At 46.4% G+C, this 25,529-nt stretch overlaps 3 protein-coding genes across 4 annotated transcripts; 1 reads left to right on the top strand and 2 right to left on the bottom strand.

Moving 5' to 3' along the window:
- Positions 1-313: 313 nt before the first annotated feature.
- cntf (ciliary neurotrophic factor) lies at positions 314-8,650 on the bottom strand (the record flags this gene model as incomplete). Its single annotated transcript, XM_083635931.1, has 3 exons — positions 314-493; positions 2,806-3,120; positions 8,531-8,650. 3 exons carry the CDS (start codon positions 8,648-8,650, stop codon positions 314-316), a joined length of 615 nt encoding a protein of 204 aa, XP_083492057.1.
- Positions 8,651-10,210: 1,560 nt separating this feature from the next.
- LOC310775155 (uncharacterized protein) lies at positions 10,211-11,614 on the top strand. The gene is made up of 2 exons (XM_083635251.1): positions 10,211-10,476; positions 10,739-11,614. The coding sequence occupies exons 1-2, from the start codon at positions 10,388-10,390 to the stop codon at positions 11,589-11,591; spliced, it is 942 nt and encodes a 313-aa protein (XP_083491377.1). The 5' UTR covers positions 10,211-10,387; the 3' UTR covers positions 11,592-11,614.
- A 1,146-nt stretch (positions 11,615-12,760) lies between these two features.
- Positions 12,761-24,844, bottom strand: zfp91 (ZFP91 zinc finger protein, atypical E3 ubiquitin ligase). 2 transcript variants are annotated; one of them, XM_083635249.1, is made up of 12 exons: positions 24,131-24,844; positions 22,525-22,562; positions 21,447-21,566; positions 20,315-20,360; positions 19,143-19,253; positions 18,933-19,019; positions 17,164-17,346; positions 14,894-14,944; positions 14,653-14,731; positions 14,358-14,472; positions 13,891-13,990; positions 12,761-13,739 (listed from the first exon to the last, which is right to left on the bottom strand). In XM_083635249.1, the coding sequence occupies exons 1-12, from the start codon at positions 24,562-24,564 to the stop codon at positions 12,770-12,772; spliced, it is 2,334 nt and encodes a 777-aa protein (XP_083491375.1). In that variant the 5' UTR covers positions 24,565-24,844; the 3' UTR covers positions 12,761-12,769. The 2 variants fall into 2 exon arrangements, with proteins under 2 accessions (XP_083491375.1, XP_083491376.1); XM_083635250.1 differs by having other exon boundaries at positions 20,315-20,357.
- Between the last annotated feature and the right edge of the window lie 685 nt (positions 24,845-25,529).

The raw sequence follows: 25,529 nt of genomic DNA, 5'->3' as shown, positions 1-25,529 counted from the left end.
TTTGCTGTGATTGCGACAGTTATTCTGTCTCTCTCCGTCTCTCTCTCTCTCTCTCTGTCTCGCTGTCAAAAGCCTCCTTTCATTGACATGAGACTCCATGCGCCCTGGCAGGGTGAAAATAATCCCACCTACTCAACTCCCTCTGTCAGCCGGGATCTCTCTCTCTCGCTCATTCTGACCCCAGCCGCACACCTCGCTCCGGCTCTCAGCTCGCTCGTCCCTTACATCCCTGTGACCCTCCTTCTCCTCTCTCCAACCTCTTCTTCTCTCTTCTTCTCCATCACGCACGCACGCACGCACGCACTTCTCCATCTCATCTCCGAGCGCTTCTCTTCCTCCTGATGCCCCCGCCCCTCCCTCGCTCCCTGGCTGCTGCGGCCGAGGGCAGGGCCTGCAAGGTGGTGATTGCCGTCTTGGTCCAGTAGTCCAGCTCTTTGAAGATCCGGTATATCCACAGCTTGACCTCGAACAGGGGGGCAGCGGGCCGGTCCACCTGCAGACAGGATGGGCAAGGAGAGGAGGGAGAGAGAGAGAGAGAGAGAGAGAGAGAGAGACAGAGAGAGAGAGAGAGAGAGAGAGAGAGAGAGAGAGACAGAGAGAGAGTGGACTGAGTGCTGCCTTGCAGGACAAATCCAGTGTGATTTGAGATTCTGCTAATTTCTTTTCCACGTTTAGATTTTTTTTTTTGGGTGGCCGTTTTTACATGCATGTAGCCTGGTAAACCAGCCGGTCACGTGAACTCACATTTCATTTCATTCTACCAGACCGTCTGGCCTCCAGCCCCGGGAGGGTGTTTTCAGAAATTACAAAGTGCTCTAGCCAATCAGCGATGCGCCTCGTAGTTGACATCGTAACCGGCCAATCAGGAACGCCGCTGGCAAAACAGTCATGGCTGCCTCCGTGGCTGCCGGCCTTGTGCAGTAACGTCAAAGTTCGTCAAGTTTAACCAGCCATAAAGTGCAGTTATTGCAGAAATAGACTCAATAACAACAATTAAGCAAGTACGGGAGTATGCAACAGCTGCGTTTCTCAGCGGAAAAGATGTTTTCGCCGTTCTACCGAGTGGATTTGGATTTGACTGGCTCCAACGCTGATTGGCTGAAGGAGTTGTCTGTCAAGGGAAGTACACCCGCCCAACTCCTGCCCACTGCAAAACACTGCGTGAACGCTTGAGGCCAGACGGTCTGGTAGAAGGAAATTAAATGTGAGTTCACGACATGTGACCTGCTGGTTTAGCAGGCTAACATGCGCCAATAAATAATATTTTAGTTCAAATTATGTCATACCCCTCTGTCTCATTCACTCCCATTAAATCCCAGACAGCATGGGGGGGAATTCTACGACTTCTAATTCAGTCGATGAAGGTAATCCATTACTGTGACTTGATAGCCTGACTATCAGGCCATCAACCTGTTGTTTCAGTCTCAGTTTCATCATGTTAATGCTCGCAATCGGGAACACTGCAAGAACCCACATGAGGGTGTCTTACCTCCATTTCTTTCTCTCTTTTTTTTTGCATTTTCTTCTACAAAATAAAATTGTCAACCAATAGCAAACGCTCTCTGCAGCTACACTAGGACACGGATTCTCTCAGTCACTCGCAACCCATTCAAGCAAACAGACGAACCGATGACATCACCAAAGACATCGCAACAACAACTATGACATCACAGGAAGATGCTTTCACAAACTATAGTCCATAGAGTTAAATGGTGAATAAAGTTTGATTTTACATTATCTAAATTAAAAGAATTGACTCTGAAAAACAACAGACGAGGAGAAAATAGCAAATATCTCACAATGTGATAAAGGCACTGGAAAACGATCTACAGTGTAAAACCATAGACCGGTAAAGGATATGGATTAGAGATGCGCGGATGAGCTTTTATGCCATCCTAATCCACGTGTATGCATGAAGCGTCCGCCCACCATAAATCTGCGCAAATTATTTCATACCATTTATAGATCCGCGCCCGCCATGCACTATATGCGCTATAAACGCTATAAAAGGAGCAAACTTACAGTTTCTGCTGCCGTTGGAGCGATCGCTGCAGTCCAAGACTCCAAATAAACTTCCATGCTGTATTATGTCCAGTCCACCACTTGCCCTCATGTAGTTTACTCGGCTAACGCTATAGCTTTAAGTTTAATTTACTTGATTGCCTCATTGTATGGGAAAATAGGAACGCGTCTTCTCTTCAAACACGTCTTCAGCGGAGACTCCTTTTTGAGGGTGACATCATTGACCATATATGGATGAAAAGTGGAGCCTAGCGAACTAGCACATGGCTATTGTTTTGTTTACGGCCGTGGGTCCTTTGGGGGATCTACAATAGGCGACTAAGAATGTGCCTGATGAAAAATGTAGCTTAAAATACGTTCATAGACTAGAGAACGTAATTAATATTATTTTTCCTCATTAATGATACATCGTTTCAACCGCCCGCAACCCATCCGCTATTAATCAGAATGTTTATTTTTATAGTCCGGCCCGCCCGCGGGGCGGGATATCCGTGGTCAGCGCGGTTATAACTGCGGCCCGCGCATCACTAATATGGATGGAGTCACTGTGATGACGTCACCCAGTGGTTTTTGGACTTTGCGTGGCGAGATGGATTTGTTGTGTGATCGTGATCTCGCGCAAATCCAACTGCCTCGCAAGGTTCTAAAACAGTAAGGAAAATGCAATGCAGGAAAAAACTGGAACTCTCCTTTAATTTCCATCCGAGATCTTGCCAAGATGCCATCATCATCAACACCTCTGATGACATCATCATCAACACCTCCGATGACATCAGCACCTACCTCGGATTCCTCCAAGCTGGGCGTCAGGCCCGCCGTGCCGTCCATGGCTTTGAGCAGCTCCCCGGTGTTGGCTACGAGCAGGGTCAGTCGGTCGTACACCGTCTTCCTCTGGCTCTCGTACTCGGCCTTCTCGGCTCCGCCCAGCAGCTCCTCCTCTCTGCTGATGGCTCTGTCCAGCAGGCCGCGGCACTGCAGCAGGGCGGAGTGCAGACGCCACAGCTTGTCGCGCGTGTCCAGCTGGGACGAGGGAGGCGGGACGGACACCAAGCGACCGTCGGCCGCCGTCAGCTCCGGGGGGAGGCTCTCCTTCTTTCTCTGGAGGAGAGCAGAGAGGGAGGAGAAGGGAGAGTTGGGAAGGCATAAGCAGGGTTTCTCAATCCTAATGATGTTACACATCTGTAATTAAAACTAGAAACGACCTGCACCGCGGATATATGCCTCCGCCAGCAAGTAAGCAGTCGACATGCATGGCTGTCCAGACGTTGACGTTTGAGCCAAATGTGAAGAAATTCCGTCACGGCGTTAAGTGAGATATTGAGTTAACGAGCTTGAAAATGGTGTTCGTGCGGTCACAGTGACCTTGACCTTTGACCACCAAAATGTAATCAGTTCATCCTTAAGTCGGAGTGGAGGTTTGAGGCAAATTCGAAGAAATTCCGTCAAGGCGTTCCTGAGATATCGCATTAACGAGCTTGAAAAAGGCGTTCGTGAGGTCAGTGACCTTGACCTTCGACCACCAAAATCTAATCAGTTCATCCTTGAGTCCAAGTGGACGTTTGAGCCAAATTGGAAGAAATTAGATCAAGGCGTTCCTGAGATATGGCGTTAACGAGCGTAGAAATCCACAGTGACCTTGAACTTTTTCCAGACCTTGATTAGTTTTGAAGATTTTGTCTGGTGTTCAATGTGATTTACACTGATAAGACACCTTGCCCATGCTAACTAGGTCATATCACATAGATGAAGACTGTCACCGCGACAAATATCAAAATATGTGAGACGATTGGTATGGTTCCTACACGCATTACATTTTTTATTCTGTATTTTCCCCAGAACATAATTTCTTTGGTCTGCACGATAGAATTAAGGCATGCTGACAGCGGCTGCGTAATATAAGCATCCCTCTAGCTGAACATTATTCTTCACATCAACACAAACTGTGGACTCAAAGTGGGTCTACAACAACATGAAAGCTATAATTATGTGTGTATCGGACCTGAACCACAACATTCTCCATCCTGTTTTTCAAATTCCCAAACTATTCAAGACATGGAAATGATCAAATCCATTTTTAATACTTCTTCAGACTTTCCAGACCTGCATAGTAACCAGTGACTGTAGGAACCCTGCATAAGGAGGGAGGAGGAAGGAAAGGAAAGACGGGACAGGATGTGGAAAGCAGCAGTGGGAGAGCTTGCAGGAAGACGACGAGGAATGCTTACTCATCAAGCGCTAACCGCACTGACGTCAATTTCTCTTCTGTTTTACAGCAATTTGGCACCACAGGTCATACATTAGTCTCTTAAAACAGACTGTCTCATCTACATCCGGCGAATGCAGCTATACACAGTCTGTACGTTACACCCCCAGAACATGCACAAGGAAGTTGGGAAAAAAACCTTCAGACAGGAAAGAAGTTCGACGGAATCCGACCAATCACGACACGTGTGTCCACGAAAAATGCGGCATATTGGATTCTGATTGGACTAATGAGCGGAAGACCCGCCTTTCTGCGATTCTGATTGGACTAATGAGCGGAAAACCCGCCTTTCTACTTCCCATTCCGGTTGGTGCATGATTCTCCCGCACGAAGTACAGACGGTATGGCGGAAGCATTTGAAAATTGCGGAAGCCAACTCGTCTGTTCTAAGAGACTAGTCATACATAGGCTGTTGGGAAATAAGACTTTGTTTAATTACTTTAATTGAGGCACATTCAATCTGCTTCGGACAGTAAAATATTCTCATCGCCGGGAAAACAACACACACCTCTCCTCCTCCCTGTGCATAACAAATTCCCTGAGGGGCAATAAAGGTTTCATTCATTCATTCATTCATTCATTCATTCATTCATTCATTCACCTCTCCTTTGATGAGGGGGATTTGTGTTGACAAATTTCCAATGAGGATTTAATAAGTCACTGTGCAAGAGTTAAAATTGAAGTTGAAATGACATGTTTTGTTGAGCAAGCAATTACATCCCTGACAGACACAAGAGGGACAAAAGTAAGCAGATTTGCAGGTGTGGCACCATGTTAGAGCTACCAGCAGTGTTCAACATAACTCCTAAACCACCTCCACCCGCCCCCCCCCCCCCCCCCCCCGCACTAGCCCCAAGGGTTTTACTGGCCCCCAGTATATTATCACTGACACGGAAGGTGAACATTTTTAATACCCCCCCCCCTCCATAATTTTGGTGACAGTGTTTCTTTTATGACTAAAAAGATAAGCAGATGATGAAGTCGGGTAGAAGTCCAGTGTTTCCCCTGTGGGCATCTTACTGTGGCGGGCAGCCACGGTAAGATCCTGACATGCCATGCTAAAAATATTTTCAAAATAATTATGTTTTTGGCTTAAATGCTCTCACTTGGCACTTTCAAAAAAAGTACCCGGCAGGTGATTGGACGAACCATCTGTCTAAACACGTCCATCACAGGCTCGCTCTCGCTGGCCTCACACCAAAGCCCGCCCCCGTAGCTGCCTCATAGGACGCCGAGTGGTGCGAACCACTGGTGGTTCGGATTCAAACCAATAGATTGAAGCGTGGCAAGGTGGGATTTGTCGTGTAATTGTAATCTCATGATCTCGTGCGAATCCATTGGTTATGTTGGACCCTGACATATATACATTATATATATACATATATATATATATATATATATATATATATATATATATATATATATATATATATATATATATATATATATATATATATATTATAAAATGGCTCTCTCAAATCAAGCAATCTGATTGGTTCACAGCCATTGTATAATTCCAGTAACCGAGTTCAATAACCCATGGCCATGGGTTATTGGTTGCCATGGCAACTCTTACTAAAAGGCAGCTCTGCGCTCGAGCTCCGTGTTGGGCTTTCCAGAAAGCTCTCAGCTTCTCAGCAAGCGCCAGGATTGGCCAATGTCAACTTCAGTCTCCAGAACGATCCAATCAAATCACCCGCACGTCTATCTTCTTGCTAGAGGTCCCGCCTTACAGTAGTGTCAAAACAAAAAGCTACTCGCTTGCAGCCAGACGCATGATGGCGCAACTCTCTTAGGCTTTGGTTACCTCAAAAACAAAATGGCGGAGACAGCTTTCAGATCCTTGTGAATCGATCTTCGCTTATAACTTTACTAATACTTCGCAGAAAATGATGTTTTGTACAAGAATAGACGCGGGCTAATGTCTTAACCCCTCTCTCGCGCGCCCTCACTCTTAACCCCGCATTTCTAAATAAGACGTAACGTTACTTGGTGTCGGCATACGGCTCTGGTGTCGAGCTTTGCAAAAAGCTCTCAGCAAGCGCCAGGATTGGCCAATGTCGACTTCAGTCTCCAGAACGATCCAATCAAATCACCCGCACGTCTATCTTCTTGCTAGAGGTCCCGCCTTACAGTAGTGTTTCCACTGACTCTATCAGAATACGATGCCAGTCGGACTTATAGTATTATTATTATATTATTATTATACTTGGAAACCGTTTTATAAAAGCAATATAGCACTCGAGCAGCGTGTGTTGTGGAATATATCCCGCTGATAAGCTGTTATCCCACTCGGCCTGCGGCCTCGTGGGATAACAGCTTATCAGCGGGATATATTCACCACAACACACTTGCTCTCGTGATATATTGCTTAAATATATACATATATATATATATATACATATATATATATACATATATATATATATATATATATATATATATATATATATATATATATATACATATATATATACATATATATATGTATATATGTATATCTGCCTTTGAGGCACAGCAGAGAGCCATTATTACAGGATGACGACATGTGCATGTTCTCTCTCAGAGCTGCGACATTATTATGACAAACCTGACATTATTACCGGAATCAGCTGACTAATCAGAACACAGCATGCTGATGGCTCACATGGATGGGACCATCCCCACACTCCAGCAGTTGCTCTCGACTCGCTCGGGGAGTTGCGAACCCCCGGAGGCGTCACCGCGCCGCGACACTGTACTGAGGCGTTAATGTTGAAGCCCGTGTGCGAGTTAGCACCAGCGTGATACAAGCGTGGCCCAGTCTGACTTGCGTGCCCCTCTGGACGCCCTGGGGAGCGGTAGCGTAGCCAGAGACGATATTCCCTCGTAATATCATCATTGTGAATTGCTATGATGCGGTAAAGCTCTGAAAATGATTTAAAATGTATCAAAACTACCGATGTAAAATCAGTGTTTTCCCACCCAATGAATGGGCAAGGGACACCCCGCCTGGAAAAGATACACTCTCTCTGCCTGACAAAATTCAATTTGCATTGATTTCAATGAAGACTAAGCTCAATCCTGTTACAGAGACAATTCCACACCACGCAGGCAAGGGAAAGACAAAAAAGAAGAAAATGACGTATATAAATGTATATCCGACAGTGTGACAGGCTAACTAATATAATAATCGCTTCGTTGTGTGCTCACGGGTATATGTATTCTGTGCGTTAGCCTTAAGGTACAGCTGTATTGTCAAAACATTATAGCCCGCACACTATCAAGCAGGCGGTGCAACTGTGCGCCGCCATGCTGCGTGTCATTTTAGACAGGATGCTTGCACTTGCCATGACAAGCAGCAGGCCTACAGAGAAGTGTGTCAGGGGAAGACGAGGGAGGCGGAAAGGAGGGACGAGACGAGGATGGAGGGATAAGGGTCAGATCCGGAGCGGAGACTTGTGGGTAAGGTTACATTCCAGGCCGCTCCCTTTCGCTCCTGGCCAGGCACACGAAAGGAAGGATGAGGTGGTGAGTTGGCAGGACACCAAGACGTTGTAATAACCAAGTAGTTCTCTCTCTCTCTCTCTCTCTCTCTCTCTCTCTCTCTCTCTCTCTCTCTCTCTCACCTATATGGGCAAAGAGACGCAGGCTCGTGGAAAACAGATGAGGGCGACGTGCCCATGCACTGACGGGCCGGTGCCAAGAAAAACGGCCACCTCTGTCATAACAAATGAATTGAGCACCCCCCCCCCCCCCCAACAATGCATTCCTATGATCCTACCCCCTGCTGTCCTGGACTCTCTCTCTCTCTCTCTCTCTCTCTCTCTCTCTCACACAGATACACACATTCTCCCTCTCTCTTATCTCTCTCTTGCATGTGTCCTTCCTCTCTCTCTCTCGCTCTCTCTCTCTCTCTCACACACACACACACACACACACACACCTTCTCCCTCCCTGTATCCTCTCTCTCACACCACCACACAAACGGTTGCGTGCATATACACATTATAGCCACACACTGACACACATGCCCACACACAGACACTGTCATGGTTGCACACGCGCCCGCGCACGCACGCGCGCGCGCACACACACACACACACACACACACACACACACACAAAATCTATTAATTTTCCATTCAACCTTGGCCTATTTCTCTCTCTCTTTTACGACAGCCTCTCTCAGACTGGGCCTCGGTGAGCTCACACTGTGTGATCTGTCAGTTTGGAGACAGTGGAAAATATAAGCTGCTGTACTCACAAAAAGTTCCAACAACAGGCCGCATTCATGGTGCAGCTGCTCCGCAATGGCAGCCGCCCTGGCCGCCGTGGTCCGGCTCGGTTCCGGCCCGGTCGTGCCTCTGGTCCGCCTGTCTGCCATGGGACTCTGAGATGCTGCCTGCCTGGGGAAAAAAAAATTATTCTCTTTATTAGCAAAATTATCTTACACATATCAAGTAAGGCATCTTATGTAAAAACCATACATGTACGTACATATCAAGAAAGCATCTTAAATGTAGCAATCATGTATTAATGAATACACACACACACGCACATGCACACACACACACGCGCACACACACACACACACACACACACACACAAATAAATAAAAATAAAGTGATTATTTTAGGGGTGTGTGATAAAACATCTATATAGCCTACAGATGTTAAACTTGTTGAGTGTTGAATTGAATAATGGGCCTTTTTCACAGTGGCCATTGTGTGTCGAAAAGGCAGAGTAAACACAGGTGCAAGCAAAACAGTAGCCTAATGGGGGTTTCCCCTCATTACTGTTTTGCTTGCACCTGTGTACCCTGCCTTTTCGACACAAAATGGCCACTGTGAAAAGGGTCTTGTTTTTAACTCATTGCTAAAGGCAATAAAGCAAGATTGGTTTCTTACCTGTAAATTTACATTCATGAATGTCTGGAAATGCCTGGAAACAATCAAGGCGTGCGCTGGGAGCTGGAGAGCAACAGGCCCGGCCAGCCCCTAATATACAGCCCGCTCACATCCCAGCAGCCGCACCGGATTCCTGGACATGGTTCACGGCTGCCCTTCCGATCCTCCGTGCTGCTGAAACCCGGCCAGTGTTGGTTAATTAGGGGCCGAGCAAGCCGTCCTCCTGCGTTTCGGTAAAATGAGTTCCCCCGTTCCCCCGACCTTTAAGTACTTTTTACTGTTACTTGTGTTACAGCGTGTCTCCGTTCAACTCCGCCCTCTCCCCCGGGAACCTGATGCCAGGCGCTAGGAATTTCAAAGCGGGGGCGGTGAGAGGCAGAGGGCGGAGTTCATCAACTCGGTGCTTGTTTATTCATGAGAGCTTATCTATCTGATTTACTGGTAATGAAAAGTGAAGACAGTAGAACTTTAGCAGGTGCTGCCGGGAGTCCATATGGACCCATTTCACAGCAACCGTTTTGAGGTGGTAAAAGCAGGAAGTAACGCGGCTGTAACTAATACCATTAATTATGCGTATGCTTCCATTCTGTCTGTGTTACAGTGCCACGTGCCCACATTAATGCTATTACACCTGCGTTAGTTCATGCTTTACCACCTCAAAAGGTTGCTGTGAAATGAGCCTATAGTGCTGATGCTATTATGAAAAGAACAATAACGTAACGAGTTCCAAGAGTGCCCTTACATGGTAGAAAACTGTATAAAAAAAAGTATCCAACTCGTTAACATGTATGTCCACACGTAAGGCAATAGCCTAGGTAAACAAGTGAAGTATATGCGTGTGCTGTTAAATTTTAGCCCCAGTGACGATGGTCATCATTTTTATACCCCTGTATGAAGGTGTAATACCACGCCTGCGCTCTAGGTGGCAGTGGAGGCACGCTTATATGTAAACCTGATGTAAACACTGCTGCCTGCTAAGCTACCGTAGCTAACGTTAGTTGATTCACACATTGGGAGCTGGAATGTTTCTACAAAGGAGGAAATAACTAAAGACAGAACTGAATGTTTTTCCACTTCGTTATTTTCGCAGCTTCAGCTGTTTGATATCGTATACGAGTTTTCCCCAGGGAGAGTAACGTTACTATCGGGATTTATTTTTTGATAGCTAGCTAACAAGCTAACTAGCTCAAGCTCAGGTGATCTCATTGATTGACATGAACTCTCTGGTTGGCTACGGAGTGTCACTGTCGTCTGAGTCTGACAGTGAAGGGGATGTAGAGGATGTGAACAACGGCAAAGTTGGGTAAGTAGCTACTTCAGAAAGCTTTTGCAATCATCCAGCTTACATATTACTGTATTGCATATGACTTAAGCCAACACACTGATAGTTTTCCCTCTGTCCCAGGCTAAACCAAATTCTGAAACTCTTATTCTCACTCCCAATTCAATGAGCTTTATTGGCATGCAAAAACAGTGCTGCTTATATTGCCAAAGCAAAAAATATGACCAATAATACAACAATCCATTATTTCTCTTTCCGTGGGCACGCCCCCTTTCCTCTGAAGTTCTGGCAGGGGGCTGGGTGATGGAGCAGCCGCCGCCAACAAGAGCCGCAACTTGCTGCTGGAGTCTGGCTCAGCGTCTGGCAGTGAGTCAGGTGATGAATCAGAGGACGAGGACACAGAGACCTCTCCTCCACCGCCACGTCGCCCAGCAGCCGCCCCTGCTGCCACGGCGTGCCGGCCCACCCTGCCCGCTCCCTCCCTGGGCTCCCTCACTTCCAACAAACTGCCCCCTCCGCCTCTCGGTGGCGCCTGCTCGGGCAGCAGCGTGTTCGCCAACCCCTTCAAGGCCCAGGCAGACCAGAAGCTCAGCGCTCTGCAGAAACACGTCCCTCTCACCATGCACGAGCCTTCGCAGATAGGAGGCAAGAGGATGTGTGTGGCGTACAGGAAAGACGGGAGGTGCAGGTTTGGGATCAAATGCAAGTTTGCTCATGACAGTGACCTCCAGACCTCGGTCACTCCCGGTGACTTTCACCCCGCTGTGGCCGATGAAACACCGGCTCAGGTTGACTTCCATGCTGGAGGCTCAGGAGGCAAGAGGATGTGTGTGGCGTACAGGAAAGACGGGAGGTGCAGGTTTGGGATCAAATGCAAGTTTGCTCATGACAGTGACCTCCAGACCTCGGTCACTCCCGGTGACTTTCACCCCGCTGTGGCAGATGAAACACCGGCTCAGGTTGGCTTCCATGCTGGAGGCTCTGGGATCCCCCACCAGGAGCCAGAAGAGGAAGAGACAGAGGGTCAACAAGGGAAGAAGAGGAGGGTAGGACTGAGTAACACCCTGATCCCTCCCAAACGAGCCATGAAGCAGTACGCTACGCAGAGGAACAGAGAGCGCCTCAATATGTCCTGAGGCGTCTCGTACAAGCTATGACACTGCCCCATAAGCGATACAATTATAGTATGTAAGGGATTACATACATGTGTATGTGCTCCAAGTGTGTGTGTCTGTGTAGAATTTGTGTGCTTCCACCATAGGATGAATTAACGACTCAGGCGTCCTTCTCTTTGCGTTTGAAAAGTTCAGCAGAAAAACAAATGTGTGATGTTTTGTTCCCCAAAAGGAATACACTTTCTCTAAATGTCAAGACATTTATTTACATCATATAAATGAACAGTTGTGTCTGCTCTACCACATATCCTACATCACAAATCAAAGAGACGTAGATTCAATGCTGACACGTGATCAAGGGTTCCAACACGTTTTTGCTCATCAACTGATGTGCAACTTGCAATTTCCGTGATGAACAAATTCAGTTGCTGCGCTTTCCATGACTTTTTGGGTGTAAATCTGATTTGAATGTCCCAAGATCATCGTTTGGCTACCTACAACTACCTGGATCTTAGACTGTATGAGGAGGAAATCCATTACGCCGGTTATTATTCTTTCACGGCCAATTAAAACATTTGTCCAGCAGAGAGAAGGTGAAGGAAGTCCGTCACATTACCAAAACCTTTAGGATATCCATAAATGTTGATCTTTTCCAGGTCTGAAACAACTTTTTCAGTCTACTAATTTCCCAGTTTTTCAAATGTTTATTTTTAGATTAGTTTTCTGGTAGGCCTATGTTATTTTCTTTAAACCTTGTGGAGCGTCTTGTAACAAAAGTGTTTTGTGTTTAAATTGTTCTATAAATAAAGTTGACTTGATATTAATGTGGGAACTCTGATGCCACAAAAGTCTAAATTGATGTGCTGTATTTTACTTGGAAATATGTTATATTACTGCATAATAGCATGGGCTTTGCAATAGTGCAACATATCGTCCTAGAACAGATTTCAGCATCAATACAGACACTCACGTAAAAGGCCTGTTAAGGTTAGACTAGAGGACTAACATTATTTCATGTATAAAGGCAACAACTTACACATACACACTTACATACCTTTCCCTGATACAGATACATCTAAAAAGGACTATGGGTGAATAGTACATAATATACTGGTGATCCTACATTTATCTCAAACATTGCATTTCAGTATATATGGTCACTGATAACATAGTTAGCCTCTAGGTGCACCCTTGCTCTTTTACACGAGTGCCTGTGACACGCGGCCCTCTGTGTCGTCAGTCTCCCAGACCACGTCCCCTTCCCCCACCATGTCCGTCTGGTGGAGGGAGGAAGACAGCACTGATGTGTCCAGAATAAAGCTCTCCCCGTTGGTGGAGCCTGGATCCTGGGACGGGGAGAGCAGAGTAGGGCTGTGGGTGGCAGTCTGCAGGGTGTGAAGCTGCTGAGGGGTGGCGAGTATGGGAATCTGCTGAATGTGGGTCTGAGACTGGCTGACAGGCTGGAAGGTCATGTGTAGGATTTGTGTGTGGCCCTGGTGCTGCTGCTGCTGCGAGCAATAGGACTGAAGGGGCAGCTGCTGCAGCTGGGGCTGGTGCTGCGTCACCACCGAGCCGGAATGCAGGGTGAGCTGCTGGATTTGGTGGTGCTGCTGCTGTGACTGCTGAGCGGCCTGCACGAACTGGAGGGGCATCTGGAGCTGGAGGTGCGTCTGCTGCTGGCCGTCGGCGGGCGAAGGGGGGTCGATGGGGGACAGGGCGATGGTCACTGGCACCTGCATGGTATGGAGGCTCTGGTCCTGACCCAGCAACACCACCTGGTGGCTCACTTGACCCATCTGGGACACCTCGGCCATTTGTGCCACCTGCTGCCCTACTTGCCCCACATGGCTCATCTGCGCCACTTGCCCGTGCCCGCCCTGCAATATCTGGCTCACGTCCAGGCTGGCAACCTCCGCTTGCATGGCGGCTCCGTGCAGTTCCAGCAGGGAGGCGGGGGTTGTGATGAGAGCGCCAGCGTTGGCTGCCAGGGCCTCGGCGATCAGTACCTCCGGGTGACTCTTGGCTTTATGGGCCACCACACAGTCCTTCTTCTCAAACTTCTTGCCGCAGATGGAGCAGGAGAATTGATAGGTAGCGTCTGCGTCATGCTTCTTCATGTGCCAGTTGAGAGAGGCCTTCTGGCGACAGGTGAAACCACAGATCTCACACCTGTTAAATGAGACAGGCAGGGATAAAAGGAGTGAGGAAGTGATGCTAGGAGAAGAAATGCAAGTCGGCAATCTAGGATAACGGAATATTATGAACGTCTGAATGAAATGAGCAAATGAACAAGGTGAATAGTGAAAAGCGAGGCACTAACTGAAGGGGCTTCTCTCCTGTGTGGATCATGCGGTGCACAGCCAGGTTGTGGGAGCTCTTGAAGGCACGGGCGCAGAACTCGCAGATGTAGTCCCTCTGGTCTGGAATCACAAAACAAACTCCTGACACTGTCCATCGACATTCATTTTGAAAAATAAACTTTCATGTTTCAACATTCATGTTTCGTGTATGTGTGTGTTAATCAACAAACTGGCGTGCTCAACCCAACGTTTTAAAGGTGGTTACTGGGTGCCGATCCAAACATCTCAAAAATTAAATCAAAAACAGCACTCACAGATGTCTATAAAGTTTAAACTTTTAATGCGCACAGCAGCAGTGATACAACGGACGCGTTTCAGCCTCACAGGCTTTCCTCAGCGTTGCGTGTATGTGTGTGTACCTGTGTGGTGCTTTGTGTGTGTATGTTTGTGTACCTGTGTGGTGCTTTGCGTGTGTATGTTTGTGTACCTGTGTGGTGCTTTGCGTGGCGCAACAGCTGTTTCTGTAGTCGAAAGAGCCGTCCACAAGAAGGGTGCGGACACACATACTTCTTCTTGAGTAAGTGTTGGTACTTAATATGGTGCTGAGTGGAAAAGGAAACAAACAAAGAATATTAGACTGTTAGATGGATGGGTAAGAGAAAACACAAATCTGTAAAATGTTTAGATAGCAACAGAGATACTATAATCCCATGTATCTTCTATGATCTGTGTTTCAATTGACAAAGAGTTTTCATAGGGATTATGTCGTTGCCATGACGGACCTGTAGGTAGCGAGGATGAGCCAGGACTGTGCCGCATCCTTCCATCTCACAGCGCACATACTGCACCGGGGGCTTCTTCCTGTGTGGGCGGGGCATCAATGAAATGTTACGCTGCTCAAATCTAAATGCTAGATTACTATCAAGGTATTTTGTCAAATTTCACATGCCCACTATCATCATCTCCATCACCTGATCACCAAGAGGAGTCAAGGAATTACGTAAAAAAAAACATCGAATTCACCTTCTCTTTGGCAGCCGTGGTGCTTTCTCATCCTTCTTTCGCCTGCGTCTCCTGACACAAAGAAAGAATTCAAATCAATCAATCAATCAAAGTTTATTTAAAGTTCAAAATCATACCTATATATATATATATATATATATATACAATTTTAAGAGAGTCAAATCACAAAATTAACGCAGAAAAACTTTTGAAAATAGCATACAAAGTGACACACTTGATCACATCAGTAAAATTGATGCACATTTTTGCAAGAAAAACAATCTATTCTACAGCCTCACAAACACACACAGACACACACAGAGCAATGCTGAAACAGCAACACAAAACCCAGGCGTGTTTGGGCACAGACATGCCCACACAGGCATTACAGACTATTTCTAAGTAAATACTGCGAAGGCTACGGTAAGAGAAAGAACTGTGTCGAACCCAAGCTACGGTAAGAGAAAGAACTGTGTCGACCCCAAGCCAATGGTGGTATCGATTGTGAAAATAAGCAAGTTTTGAGTCTAGATTTGAAGATTTCACCAGAATTACTACGGTAGCTTCCCTGACTGTAAGAGGTAGCTGGTTCCAGACATGGGGCGCACGGTAGGAGAGCGCTCTACTGCTTGCTGATTTTTGTATTGATTTTAGGAACAGTAAGGTAGCCAGCCAGCATCATGCGCTCAGAGGGCATGAGGGGGAAAATGAGGGACGATGTGGTCAGAAAGATATGATGGTGCAAGCCTGTGTAATGATTTGTAAGCTAACAGAAGCATCTTCAAGTCAGATCTGGCTTGAATTGGGAGCCAGTGAACGGAGATTAGGATTGGAGTAATGTGATCAAATCTTCTGGTTCTAGTTAGTATTCTGGCGGCAGCATTTTGAACGATTTTTTTTTTATACTGTAGCGCAGTTAGGTTGGCCAAAGAGTAAGACATTACAGTAATCCAATCTAGATGAAACAAAAGCAGATTGAAATTCATTGGCTTATAATGGAAAGTCTCAGCATGGTTCTCATGGTTAAGATGGTTCATACTGAATACAAAAGCCAGTATGAAACGTCTAAGGGCTAATGTACACCGCCTCCGGAACAGATGCGGTACGGCTCCGGTACGGCTGCGAACAGACCCACACTCATGTCATCTGTCAGATCCAACAAAAATAGAACAGGTGCATAATTTTTCCGTATCGCATGTATCGCCCATCTATTAACATGGGTGAGAGTCGATCAGGCAGTTTTACCGGATCTGCAACGCAGCCGTAACGCATCTGGTGTACATTGCCTGTTAGGCTCATAATGCAGCTTATGTTCCGATTGACGCTAGAAGCAGCAGGAGAGAATATGTGCTGTCCCAGGAAACAGGTTTGGCAGTAAGTGATGTGAAGTGAACAACCGTGTGTGACAATCTTCCCTACTGGAGTGGTTAGTGGCATGCTCGTTACACATGGAGGGGTTATTGTCATGCTCGTTAAACATGGATCGGTTAGTGCCATGCTCGTTACACATGGAGCGGTTAGTGCCAGGCTCCTTATGCATGGAGCGAGCGGTTAGTGCCATGCTCGTTACACATGGAGCGGTTAGTGCCAGGCTCCTTATGCATGGAGCGAGCGGTTAGTGCCATGCTCGTTACACATGGAGCGGTTAGTGCCAGGCTCCTTACGCATGGAGCGAGCGGTTAGCGTTACACATGGAGCTGTTAGTGCCATGCTTGTTACACATGGAGTGGTTAGTGCCATGCTCGTTACACATAGAGCGGTTAGTGCCATGCTCGTTACACATGGAGCGGTTAGTGCCATGCTCGTTACCCATAGAGCGGTTAGTGCCATGCTCGTTACACAGAGCGGATAATGCCATGCTCGTTACACAGAGCGGATAATGCCATGCTCATTACACAGAGCGGATAATGCCATGCTCGTTACACATGGAGCGGTTAGTGCCATGCTCGTTACACAGAGCGGATAATGCCATGCTCGTTACACATGTAGCGGTTAGTGCCATGCTCGTTACACAGAGCGGATAATGCCATGCTCATTACACAGAGCGGATAATGCCATGCTCGTTACACATGGAGCGGTTAGTGCCATGCTCGTTACACAGAGCGGATAATGCCATGCTCATTACACAGAGCGGATAATGCCATGCTCGTTACACATGGAGCGGTTAGTGCCATGCTCGTTACACATAGAGCGGTTAGTGCCATGCTCGTTACACATGGAGCGGTTAGTGCCATGCTCGTTACACATGGAGTGGTTAGTGACATGCTCGTTAGCGCTTAGTGCCGGCTTACTTCCTAGGTGCGTCCGGGTCCTCCCCCGTTTCCTCCTCCAGCTTCACCTCCTCCTCCGTGCTGTCCGGGTTGTCTGAGCCTTCAGTTTTGATCTCTGCTGCCACCTCCTTCTCTTTGGCCGGGGTTTTCTCTTTCTTCTCCTTGGGCCTCGGAGGGGCCCTGCGCTTTGGTTTGGGGGCGTCTCTGAGAGCCGGAAGAGAGAAATCCACAGATTGAGCAATAAAAACAAAACACTAGTGCCTCAGTCAGTAGTCGGCCGCGTTCCGATCTGCTCGTAGTTCCCCTTCGAAGTGGACTGCACAGGGTATTCTCAGCCATGTTAAGTAATATGGCTGAATACCCTGTGCAGTCCACTTCACTGGGAACTAAGTAGCAGATCGGAATGCAGCCTGGGATTCTCACCACATAACAGGGTTCCTACACATTTTAATTACAAAAATGATATACATTCCCCAGACCTTGATTTGTTTTGTATCTGGTGTTCAATATGATTTACACGGATAGACAATCTTGCCCCTGCTAACTAGGTCATATCACTGTATAGATAAAGATTGTTCTTCACAGCGGCAAATATCAGAATATGTGAGATGATTGGCAAGTGGCAAGGTTCCTACACCATTTCCATTTTAAAATTCCATATTTTTCCCAGACTATATGTTCTCGACTGGATTTGATTTTGCTCGTTATTTGATATAATGCATGGTGACAGCGACAGTGATCCTCACTATTTTTCTCCATGAGAGCCACACTAGCCGGTCAAAGTCAAGCGGAGAGCCACTTTTACCGCAAAACCACACAGTAAGCGTTTGATTTAGTTTTTAGTTTATTCAATGATAAAACCAATGATAAAAAAATTTAGAACCAATGATAAAAATGTTAGAAACAATTATAAAAATCATAAAAACATTCAGACCGACTTTATTAAAAAAATGTAATGCATGCAGCTCCACACACCTCCAGCTCAGTAAACAGCCTGTGCTTTCCTGGTCTCCACACCCAGCTCAGTAGGCTAAACAGCTGCTTTGCTTATCGTTAAAACTCCGACGCTAACGTTAACGTGACTCGATTGTTGCAGCTTGCGCATTTCGTCGTTAACGAGGAAATGCCAGCTGCAACAATACGCCCTGTCATTCACACCTGAAGCACTCTTTCTGCTCCCTCCCACTGACCCAATCCCTCCACGAGGCATTGGCTTGTTTGCAGTGTTGCCAGATACCGGTATATGGTGAGTTTCAACCCCCATTTGGTGCTCCAAAGGGCCACAAACCTGGCAACCACGCAGTTTGACACCGCAGTGAGGGAATTGTTTTGACAGTGATTGTATTATTTATATCAGCCGCGAGCCGCCAATGAAAGAGTCTAGAGCCGCCATCGTCTCGCGAGCCGCACATCGAGGATCTAGGCTTCTATCTAAACATTATTCTTCACATCAACAAAAAACTGATTCAAAGTGGGTCTACAACATAACAGCTATTACTGTGTGTGTATCAGACCTTAATTAAAACATTTTCCATACTTTTCCAGATTTTTTTTTCTCCAACTATTCAAGACCTGGAAATGATCAAATTGATTTTTAATACTTTTCCAGACCGGCGTAGGAATCCTGACATAAGACACACGGCGCGCGCGCACACACACACGCACGCACGCACGCACGCACGCACGCACGCACACACACACACACACACACACACACACACACACACACACACACACACACACACACACACACACACACACACACACACACACACACACACACACACAACCTCTCAGCCTTGGGGTCGTAGCTCTGGTCATTCAAATCATCTCTGAAGGGAACGTCTTCATCGCTGCTGAGGCCCTCTTCCACACCGCTGAAAAATAAACAATCTATTCAAAACAGGAATTCCCACTTGCCGCACCGGGCTGAGTGCGTTTGGGCTTGTTTCTCTCTAGCTCGGACTCTGCTGAGTGCGTTTGGGCTTGTTTTTCTCTACCTCGGACTCTGCGGCTGGTAGTTGAAGTCACTTGGATCGTCCTGAAATGGAGTCACTTCATCATCCAGGAGCGAATCATCAACATCCCCACCTTCCTCCTCCTTTTTCTCACTGGGATAGAGGTGGGGCAGTGGTCATGAAAACAGAACTAGTCATTCATTCTCTCACACTCTCTCACACACACACACACACACACACACACACACACACACACACACACACACACACACACACACACACACACACACACACACACACACACACACACACACACACACACACACACACACACACCAAAAGGCCTCTGGGACCTAAAGATGGCAATACGATATAAACTCACCATTGTGTAGGCTAATATTAATAGTTACAATTAATCTGCGTATGATTTTCTAAGTATTTTTTTTTATGTGATCATGTGTTGTGTTCTAGCTGCTGTGGCGTTGTATTAGACGTCACGGTCACGTGAACTCACATTTCATTTCGTTCTACCAGACCGTCTGGCCTCCAGGCCTGGGAGGGTGTTTGCAGAAATTGTAAAGCACTCTAGCCAATCAGCGACCCGCCTCGTAGTTGACATTGTAACCGGCCAATCAGGAACGCCGCTGGCAAAACAAGTCATGGCTGCCTCCGTGCCTGTCCGCCTCGGGCAGTAATGTCAACGTTTGTCGAGTTTAAACAGCCATAAAGTGCAGTTATTGCAGAAATAGACTCAATAACAATAATTAAAGTACGGGAGTATGCAACGGTGGAGTTTCTCGCCGGAAAATATGTTTTCCCTGTTCTCCCCAGTGGATTTGGATTTGACTGGCTCCAATGCCGATTGGCTGAAGGAGTTGTCCGTCAAGGGAAGTACACCCGCCCAACTCCTGCCCACTGCAAAACACTGTGTGAACGCTTGAGGCCAGACGGTCTGGTAGAAGGAGATGAAATGTGAGTTCACGTGACCGGCTGGTTTACCAGGCTGTGGGCATTATGTATTTCTGGCATCAAAGATACATGTATCGTTGAGAAAACCCTGCATATCCCAACTTCAATGTACTGTATAACTTAACCATACAAGGTATGTATTGATTGGAATACAACTCTAGCTTGTGTCGCCTGGCAGTGTTTCAATCACTACTTGTTTTACATAATGAACAATACAGCACCACAATACCAGACTGTATACTCACACATCACGACTGTCCTTTTCCTCCACGTTCACCTCTCCATCCGCTGCTACATGAGAGAGAGAGTCATGAACAAGAGGCAAGACAACAAAACAGCGCTGCTTACATACAAATTTGTTTAACACGATGCAACATTTGGTAAAACATATGTTTGCATAAAGTATGCAATCATTACAGTCTGATGCATGATGTGTATATGTTGTTTTAATCCAAGTATGGTGGTCCAGGAAGGAACTGAACGCAAATTTAAATGCACATGGCTATTAACTGAACCTATAGAGCTCAACTATTTGCTCCAAGTGAAACATTTTATGTCAAGTCAAGTCAAGTTTATTTATATAGCCCTAATTCACAAGCATGTCTCAGAGGGCTTCACAGAAAGTATGTCTAGCTGATTCTAGCTGACACAACAGTAACAAGAATATACAGAATAAAGATAACATTTGAACAATTGATAATATAGAAAATATAGAAATGAAGAGAGAGCAGAGGAGAGAGCAGGAGAAGGGGGAAGAGCAGGGGGAATGTGAGAGAGTGATGGGGTGGGGAGGGAATGGGAGATGTTGGAGGGTATAGGAGGTGGGGAAGGAGCAAGAGGAGAGAGCAGGAGAGGGGAAGGGGGGGGGTGTGGGGGAGAAGAGAGCAGGGGGAGGGAGGAGGTGGGGAGAGAATGAGAAATATAGACGCACATCTTGCAAACGGACATATGTCAATTTCTAAGCAACCAAACTATGCCTAATTTAATTGGCTGCAAGCCTTTAGTAGTGAGTCCTTTTGCCAAATAAGCACATGGTCACTCACGATTCAGTACGCCGCTAGTTGGCTTGGTTCCAGGCTTAAAACTCATTATATAAGGATTTTTCTAAATGTCTATGGAGAAAATGAATGGGGAATTCTCTTCCGGACCAGGAGACGTCACGGAACGTCACGCGACTGTTTCCCCAAGTACTGTAGTATTTCCCAAAGTAAGAGAGCAGGTCTAAACTCGCAGTTTTGGTTTATTTTTATTTTTATAGAATATGATGTTAGAGAAAAGTAGTCCGCATGATTGTGTAAGCGCTCCGGCTATGGGATGCTTTGAGTCTAGAGGCCCAGAAACTGAAGCATGGCAGCTGATGGACTACAGGCTGCTTACCAGCTGGCTCCTCTGTGCCGGGTTCACTCTTACACACAGGCTTGGCAGCAGAGCCCCTGGCCGCCCTGCCAGAGGGGGGTTTGGCACGAGGCTGGGCTGGGGGACGCCTAGAGGGAAGAACTGGGTGTTGGGAGGGGCAGAAGCGTGTGCCATCAAACATATGCCATGAGGTGTTGTCGAGGTATGTGCACACACACACACACACCCACACACCAGCACTGTTTCAAATAAGCATATAATCCACCAGCTGTAATCCCATAGGCAGCGGGTAATGTTTAACTTCCGTGGCACAAGACACCAAGAGTTTTGTATATAACATTTCTCTGTTATGCAATATGCAATATGAGTAGTGCTAGTTATCGTTTTAAGAAAATCACCATACCAGTACCAATACCCGTACCCTTAAAGTGAGGCCGATAGTCCGATATTAATAGAGTAGTTGATTCTATTATATACCAACTCCATCAACAACATCGCCTCGACTTCACCACCACAGACTATCGGGTTGTAGCTAGCGTCACCGTCTCCCGAGGAGAAGAGCCTGGTACCCATTATTACAGGCAGGATGACCCGCCCCGTGTTCCGGTCCGCAATCTTTTCGTTCCCCCATAGAAATGCAGCAGTAAGCGCCAGTCGCTACGAGTTAGAGAAAAAAATAAGAAGCATGAACATACCAAACGAAGTATTCCAAGAAGTACTTGAAGAAAATTGCCGGATCCATAACATTACATCTTTGAAGCACTTTGGTTCCTACGTTCCACCCATAGCCGGAAGACACGGAACGAGGTTTTTTTTGGCCCCAGACTAGTTGTAGCTGCTGCGGTAGTGGGCCAATCACATTAAATCGAAGAACGCTTGTGGTGATTGGCTGCGAGTGCAGATACTTTTTTCCTAGATCTGTGTAAAACGATTGAACGCAGGTATCGCTTGACTGGAGACGTTTCGATACTGGTACTGGCTGGGTTATTTTGGTCAGTATCGTCTACAGATATCCAACCCTACACAAGACACACCAAGAGTTTTGTATATAACATTTCTTTATTATATCACATAAATTATGTGATATGAGGTAGATTACCTGGAGCATCTGTGGCATGTTTCTTCAGGTCCCCTGAGCTGCACGGGGGAGACAGAGAAAGATGTGAACAACGAATTTGCAAGGTTTATTATTATTCCATAGAGTGGCACACCTTCACTCATGCACACCTCAAGACATGACACTAGAGCCCTATACTACGAAGCTATCTTAACAGATCCGCGATCTGTCACTTTGATCTGGTTTGACTGAACAGGATCAAAGCTATCTAGTTTAACGATACTACGACACGGGTTTTCTACTCGATAACTGAAGCTGGATTTATCTGGGATCTGCCTGTGCACGCGCACGTTTTTTGCTCATCCACAGGCGCGCGTCCACGCGAAAGAGGTGCGCTAGCCAATCACATTATGAACAGCTGAGTTGATCCACGGGCAGGCACACCCATTTCCTCATTCAATGAAAGCGCAGTATGATCAGAGTTTTTAGCGGATATTTAATGTAGCCTATGTCAGAATGAAAATCCGCGTTGGATATAGTCTGCTGAAGGACTGTCTAAAGCTGCCGCTTGTATTCACATCAGTCATTTGATTTACTTTGATCAGTGATTTCTGTCTCCTACAGCAGCTTTTTGCAAGTGTAAATGTAAATGTGTAATCTCAGTCTATAAATTTCCACAATCTGTAAGCCTATTTAGACCCTAGATTTAGAAACGCATGCTCAATGAATAATGATCTCTATCACTCATTATGTGTGTGGTTGCACTGATCGAATAATTCATATATAAAAATAATGATAGCCTAATATAAAAGAGAAAACTGCTGAACTGAATTGAGACGATGCGGGCATAGTTTTCATTGATAAAAACTAGCCTATTTTTGCTCATATATTGGCATACAGCCTAGAGGACACAGTTCCAGCTGAAACATGCAAGAGTAGCCTGCATATTTAGTATTGGGGCTATCCCATATTTATCCCATATCTATATTATATGTATAGGCTTTTCTGGCATGTAGGAGAATATCACCCTCACTCCATTTGAGGCTCCGTTTATGATATGCGCTGCGGTGATTAATAGTGATATTTCTCCACACATCGTTCAGCTGTTAAGACATAAAGTGGTAAGTAGGCTTAATTTAATTATGTAGCCTACAGAGCCACAAATGTTTTTCTTGTTCTATTCTCAGTTGACTGCAATCTATTTTTCATATGGCGATCTTATATGAATGGTGAGTGACTCCAGAGAGCCGATTATATGGGTCTGTCATGGATTTTGATCTTATCCTCTGAAGCTAACCTGGTCGCTTTGCAGCGTGAGTTGCCATGGTGATTGAACTAGGTTAGAAGTTAACTTGCTTTATAGAACGGCTAAACCAGGTTTAAACCCAAACTTATCAGGATCAACCTAAATCTTGCTTTGTAGTACAGGCCTTAGGCATACAGAGATTGCAGCATCCAATGAAAACATAACAAATTGGAAACTCAGGTGAGTCTATACCACCCTCCGTATACATGACTATAGAAAGGGGACGAGCTATCCTGAAGGCGTGTTTTTGACAGGACTTACAAATTAATATCAGGGTCGCAGGCAGCAGCGGCGTTAACTTATAGGCCCTGTCCAAAAAAAGCTAAAAATCCAAACTCTTACTCTTTGGCCTGGAGGAGGCTATCCCCTGCGCCCTCTCCGTCGGGCTCCTCTGCGTGCTTCCTCCGCCTGGGGTTGGAGACTCTCCTCCGCTTGGTCGCGCTTGTGTCCGGGCTGGGTTCCTCGTCCTCCTCCTCGTCCTGGTCGCTCTTGCTGTCCCTCAGCCAGGCAGGCACTGCCCGGGTGGAGCGGTCCCGCAGCACCCTGCCGGAGGAGCTCTGCAAGGGGCTCGGCATAGCCACAGCGGTGGCTCCGTTCACGTCCAGTGCCGGGGAGGAGGCGGAACCTTGGCCGGACCTCGGACGGCCCGCTGCCCGCTCCCTCAGCCCCCTCCGCGGGGTGACTGCTGCACCGGGCGCCGGGGTCTGCTTGGCGGCCTTGTCCTCCGTCGGTGCTTCTTCCCCGGCTGTATTTACACCCCCGGTTAGGTCCTCCATCACCGTGTGGAGCCTTCTCCCTACCTGCCGCAGATTCCGCACACGCTTAGCAGGTTTACTTGCAGTTTGTGGAAAAACGAGCTGGTTTAAAGACGTTTTGATTGCGAGAGGCCTTTACCCAACAGTGGGGCATGTTTTCACAGAATGCGTTGGGTTCGACGCAAAATTACATGCTTAAATGTATTGATTATACATTGAAAACTTTTCTTAATTATCTATTCAGTAATAAGCGATATAATTTTAAAGAAGCAGACACTATTTTCGCGTTCTTAAAGCTATAGTAAACCTACTTATTCGCCAGCTGGGCCTGGAGCACAACCATTTTGTGCGCTTTGTTGCGTCTCCTTTAAGCCAAAAATAAAACCAAGGTTAGATTGACGAGCGGCGGCGCACTTTAGCACCTAGAAAACATAGTGTGGATTTCCTCTGGCGGTCCTCAGAGCGATTCGGGCCGAGCTACATGCTTTACAGATCTGCACAAAGAGCAGCAGCTGTGCAAAAGCAGCACGCGCACACGCCGCACAGATGGGTGTCCGCAGCATTATGGGAACTGTAGTGCAGTTAGATCAACACAGCCTGGACCTTGATTGATTTAACGCGATTTGTTTGTGTTTGGCACTTTGGGAAAACAAATACGCACATAATATATTATTAGTGCAATTCCTTCAGCATGTCATTAGCAGTCATTAGCATGACTAATAGGCATAATAATAATAATAATAATAATATAATGACAATTTTATTTAAATAAAGTAGGGGAGAGTGGGGTGAGTTGTGCCAGGGGGGAAGTTGTGCCACCCCTTGTATCTAGAAAACCATAGAAGAAATTGGTCATGTGACCACACATTTTTGAAGAGGCACCGATTTTACTCACTCTGCAAAGAAGGGAGGCAGATGGCACAAGAGCTAAGCACATTTAAGTTCAAAAAACTGTTTTTTGCCTCTCAAAGTAAAAAATTTATGAT

Source organism: Poromitra crassiceps (genome assembly GCF_964638095.1).
Source record: "Poromitra crassiceps genome assembly, chromosome: 4".
Classification (NCBI taxonomy): Eukaryota; Metazoa; Chordata; class Actinopteri; order Beryciformes; family Melamphaidae; genus Poromitra; species Poromitra crassiceps.
The sequence above is the reverse complement of the archived record's forward strand: the minus strand, read 5'-3'. Positions and strand labels throughout refer to the sequence as shown.

Excerpts from the sequence above, each read along its gene's own strand:
- LOC310775155 (XM_083635251.1), top strand. The coding sequence starts at position 10,388 with ATGAACTCTCTGGTTGGCTACGGAGTGTCACTGTCGTCTGAGTCTGAC. Across the intron at positions 10,477-10,738 it reads GTGAACAACGGCAAAGTTGG|TTCTGGCAGGGGGCTGGGTG; the intron begins GTAAGTAGCTAC and ends TTTCCTCTGAAG.
- zfp91 (XM_083635249.1), bottom strand. The coding sequence starts at position 24,564 with ATGGAGGACCTAACCGGGGGTGTAAATACAGCCGGGGAAGAAGCACCG. Across the intron at positions 19,254-20,314 it reads GAAAAGGACAGTCGTGATGT|TGAGAAAAAGGAGGAGGAAG; the intron begins GTGAGTATACAG and ends CCTCTATCCCAG. Across the intron at positions 13,740-13,890 it reads ACAGGAGAGAAGCCCCTTCA|GTGTGAGATCTGTGGTTTCA; the intron begins GTTAGTGCCTCG and ends CTCATTTAACAG.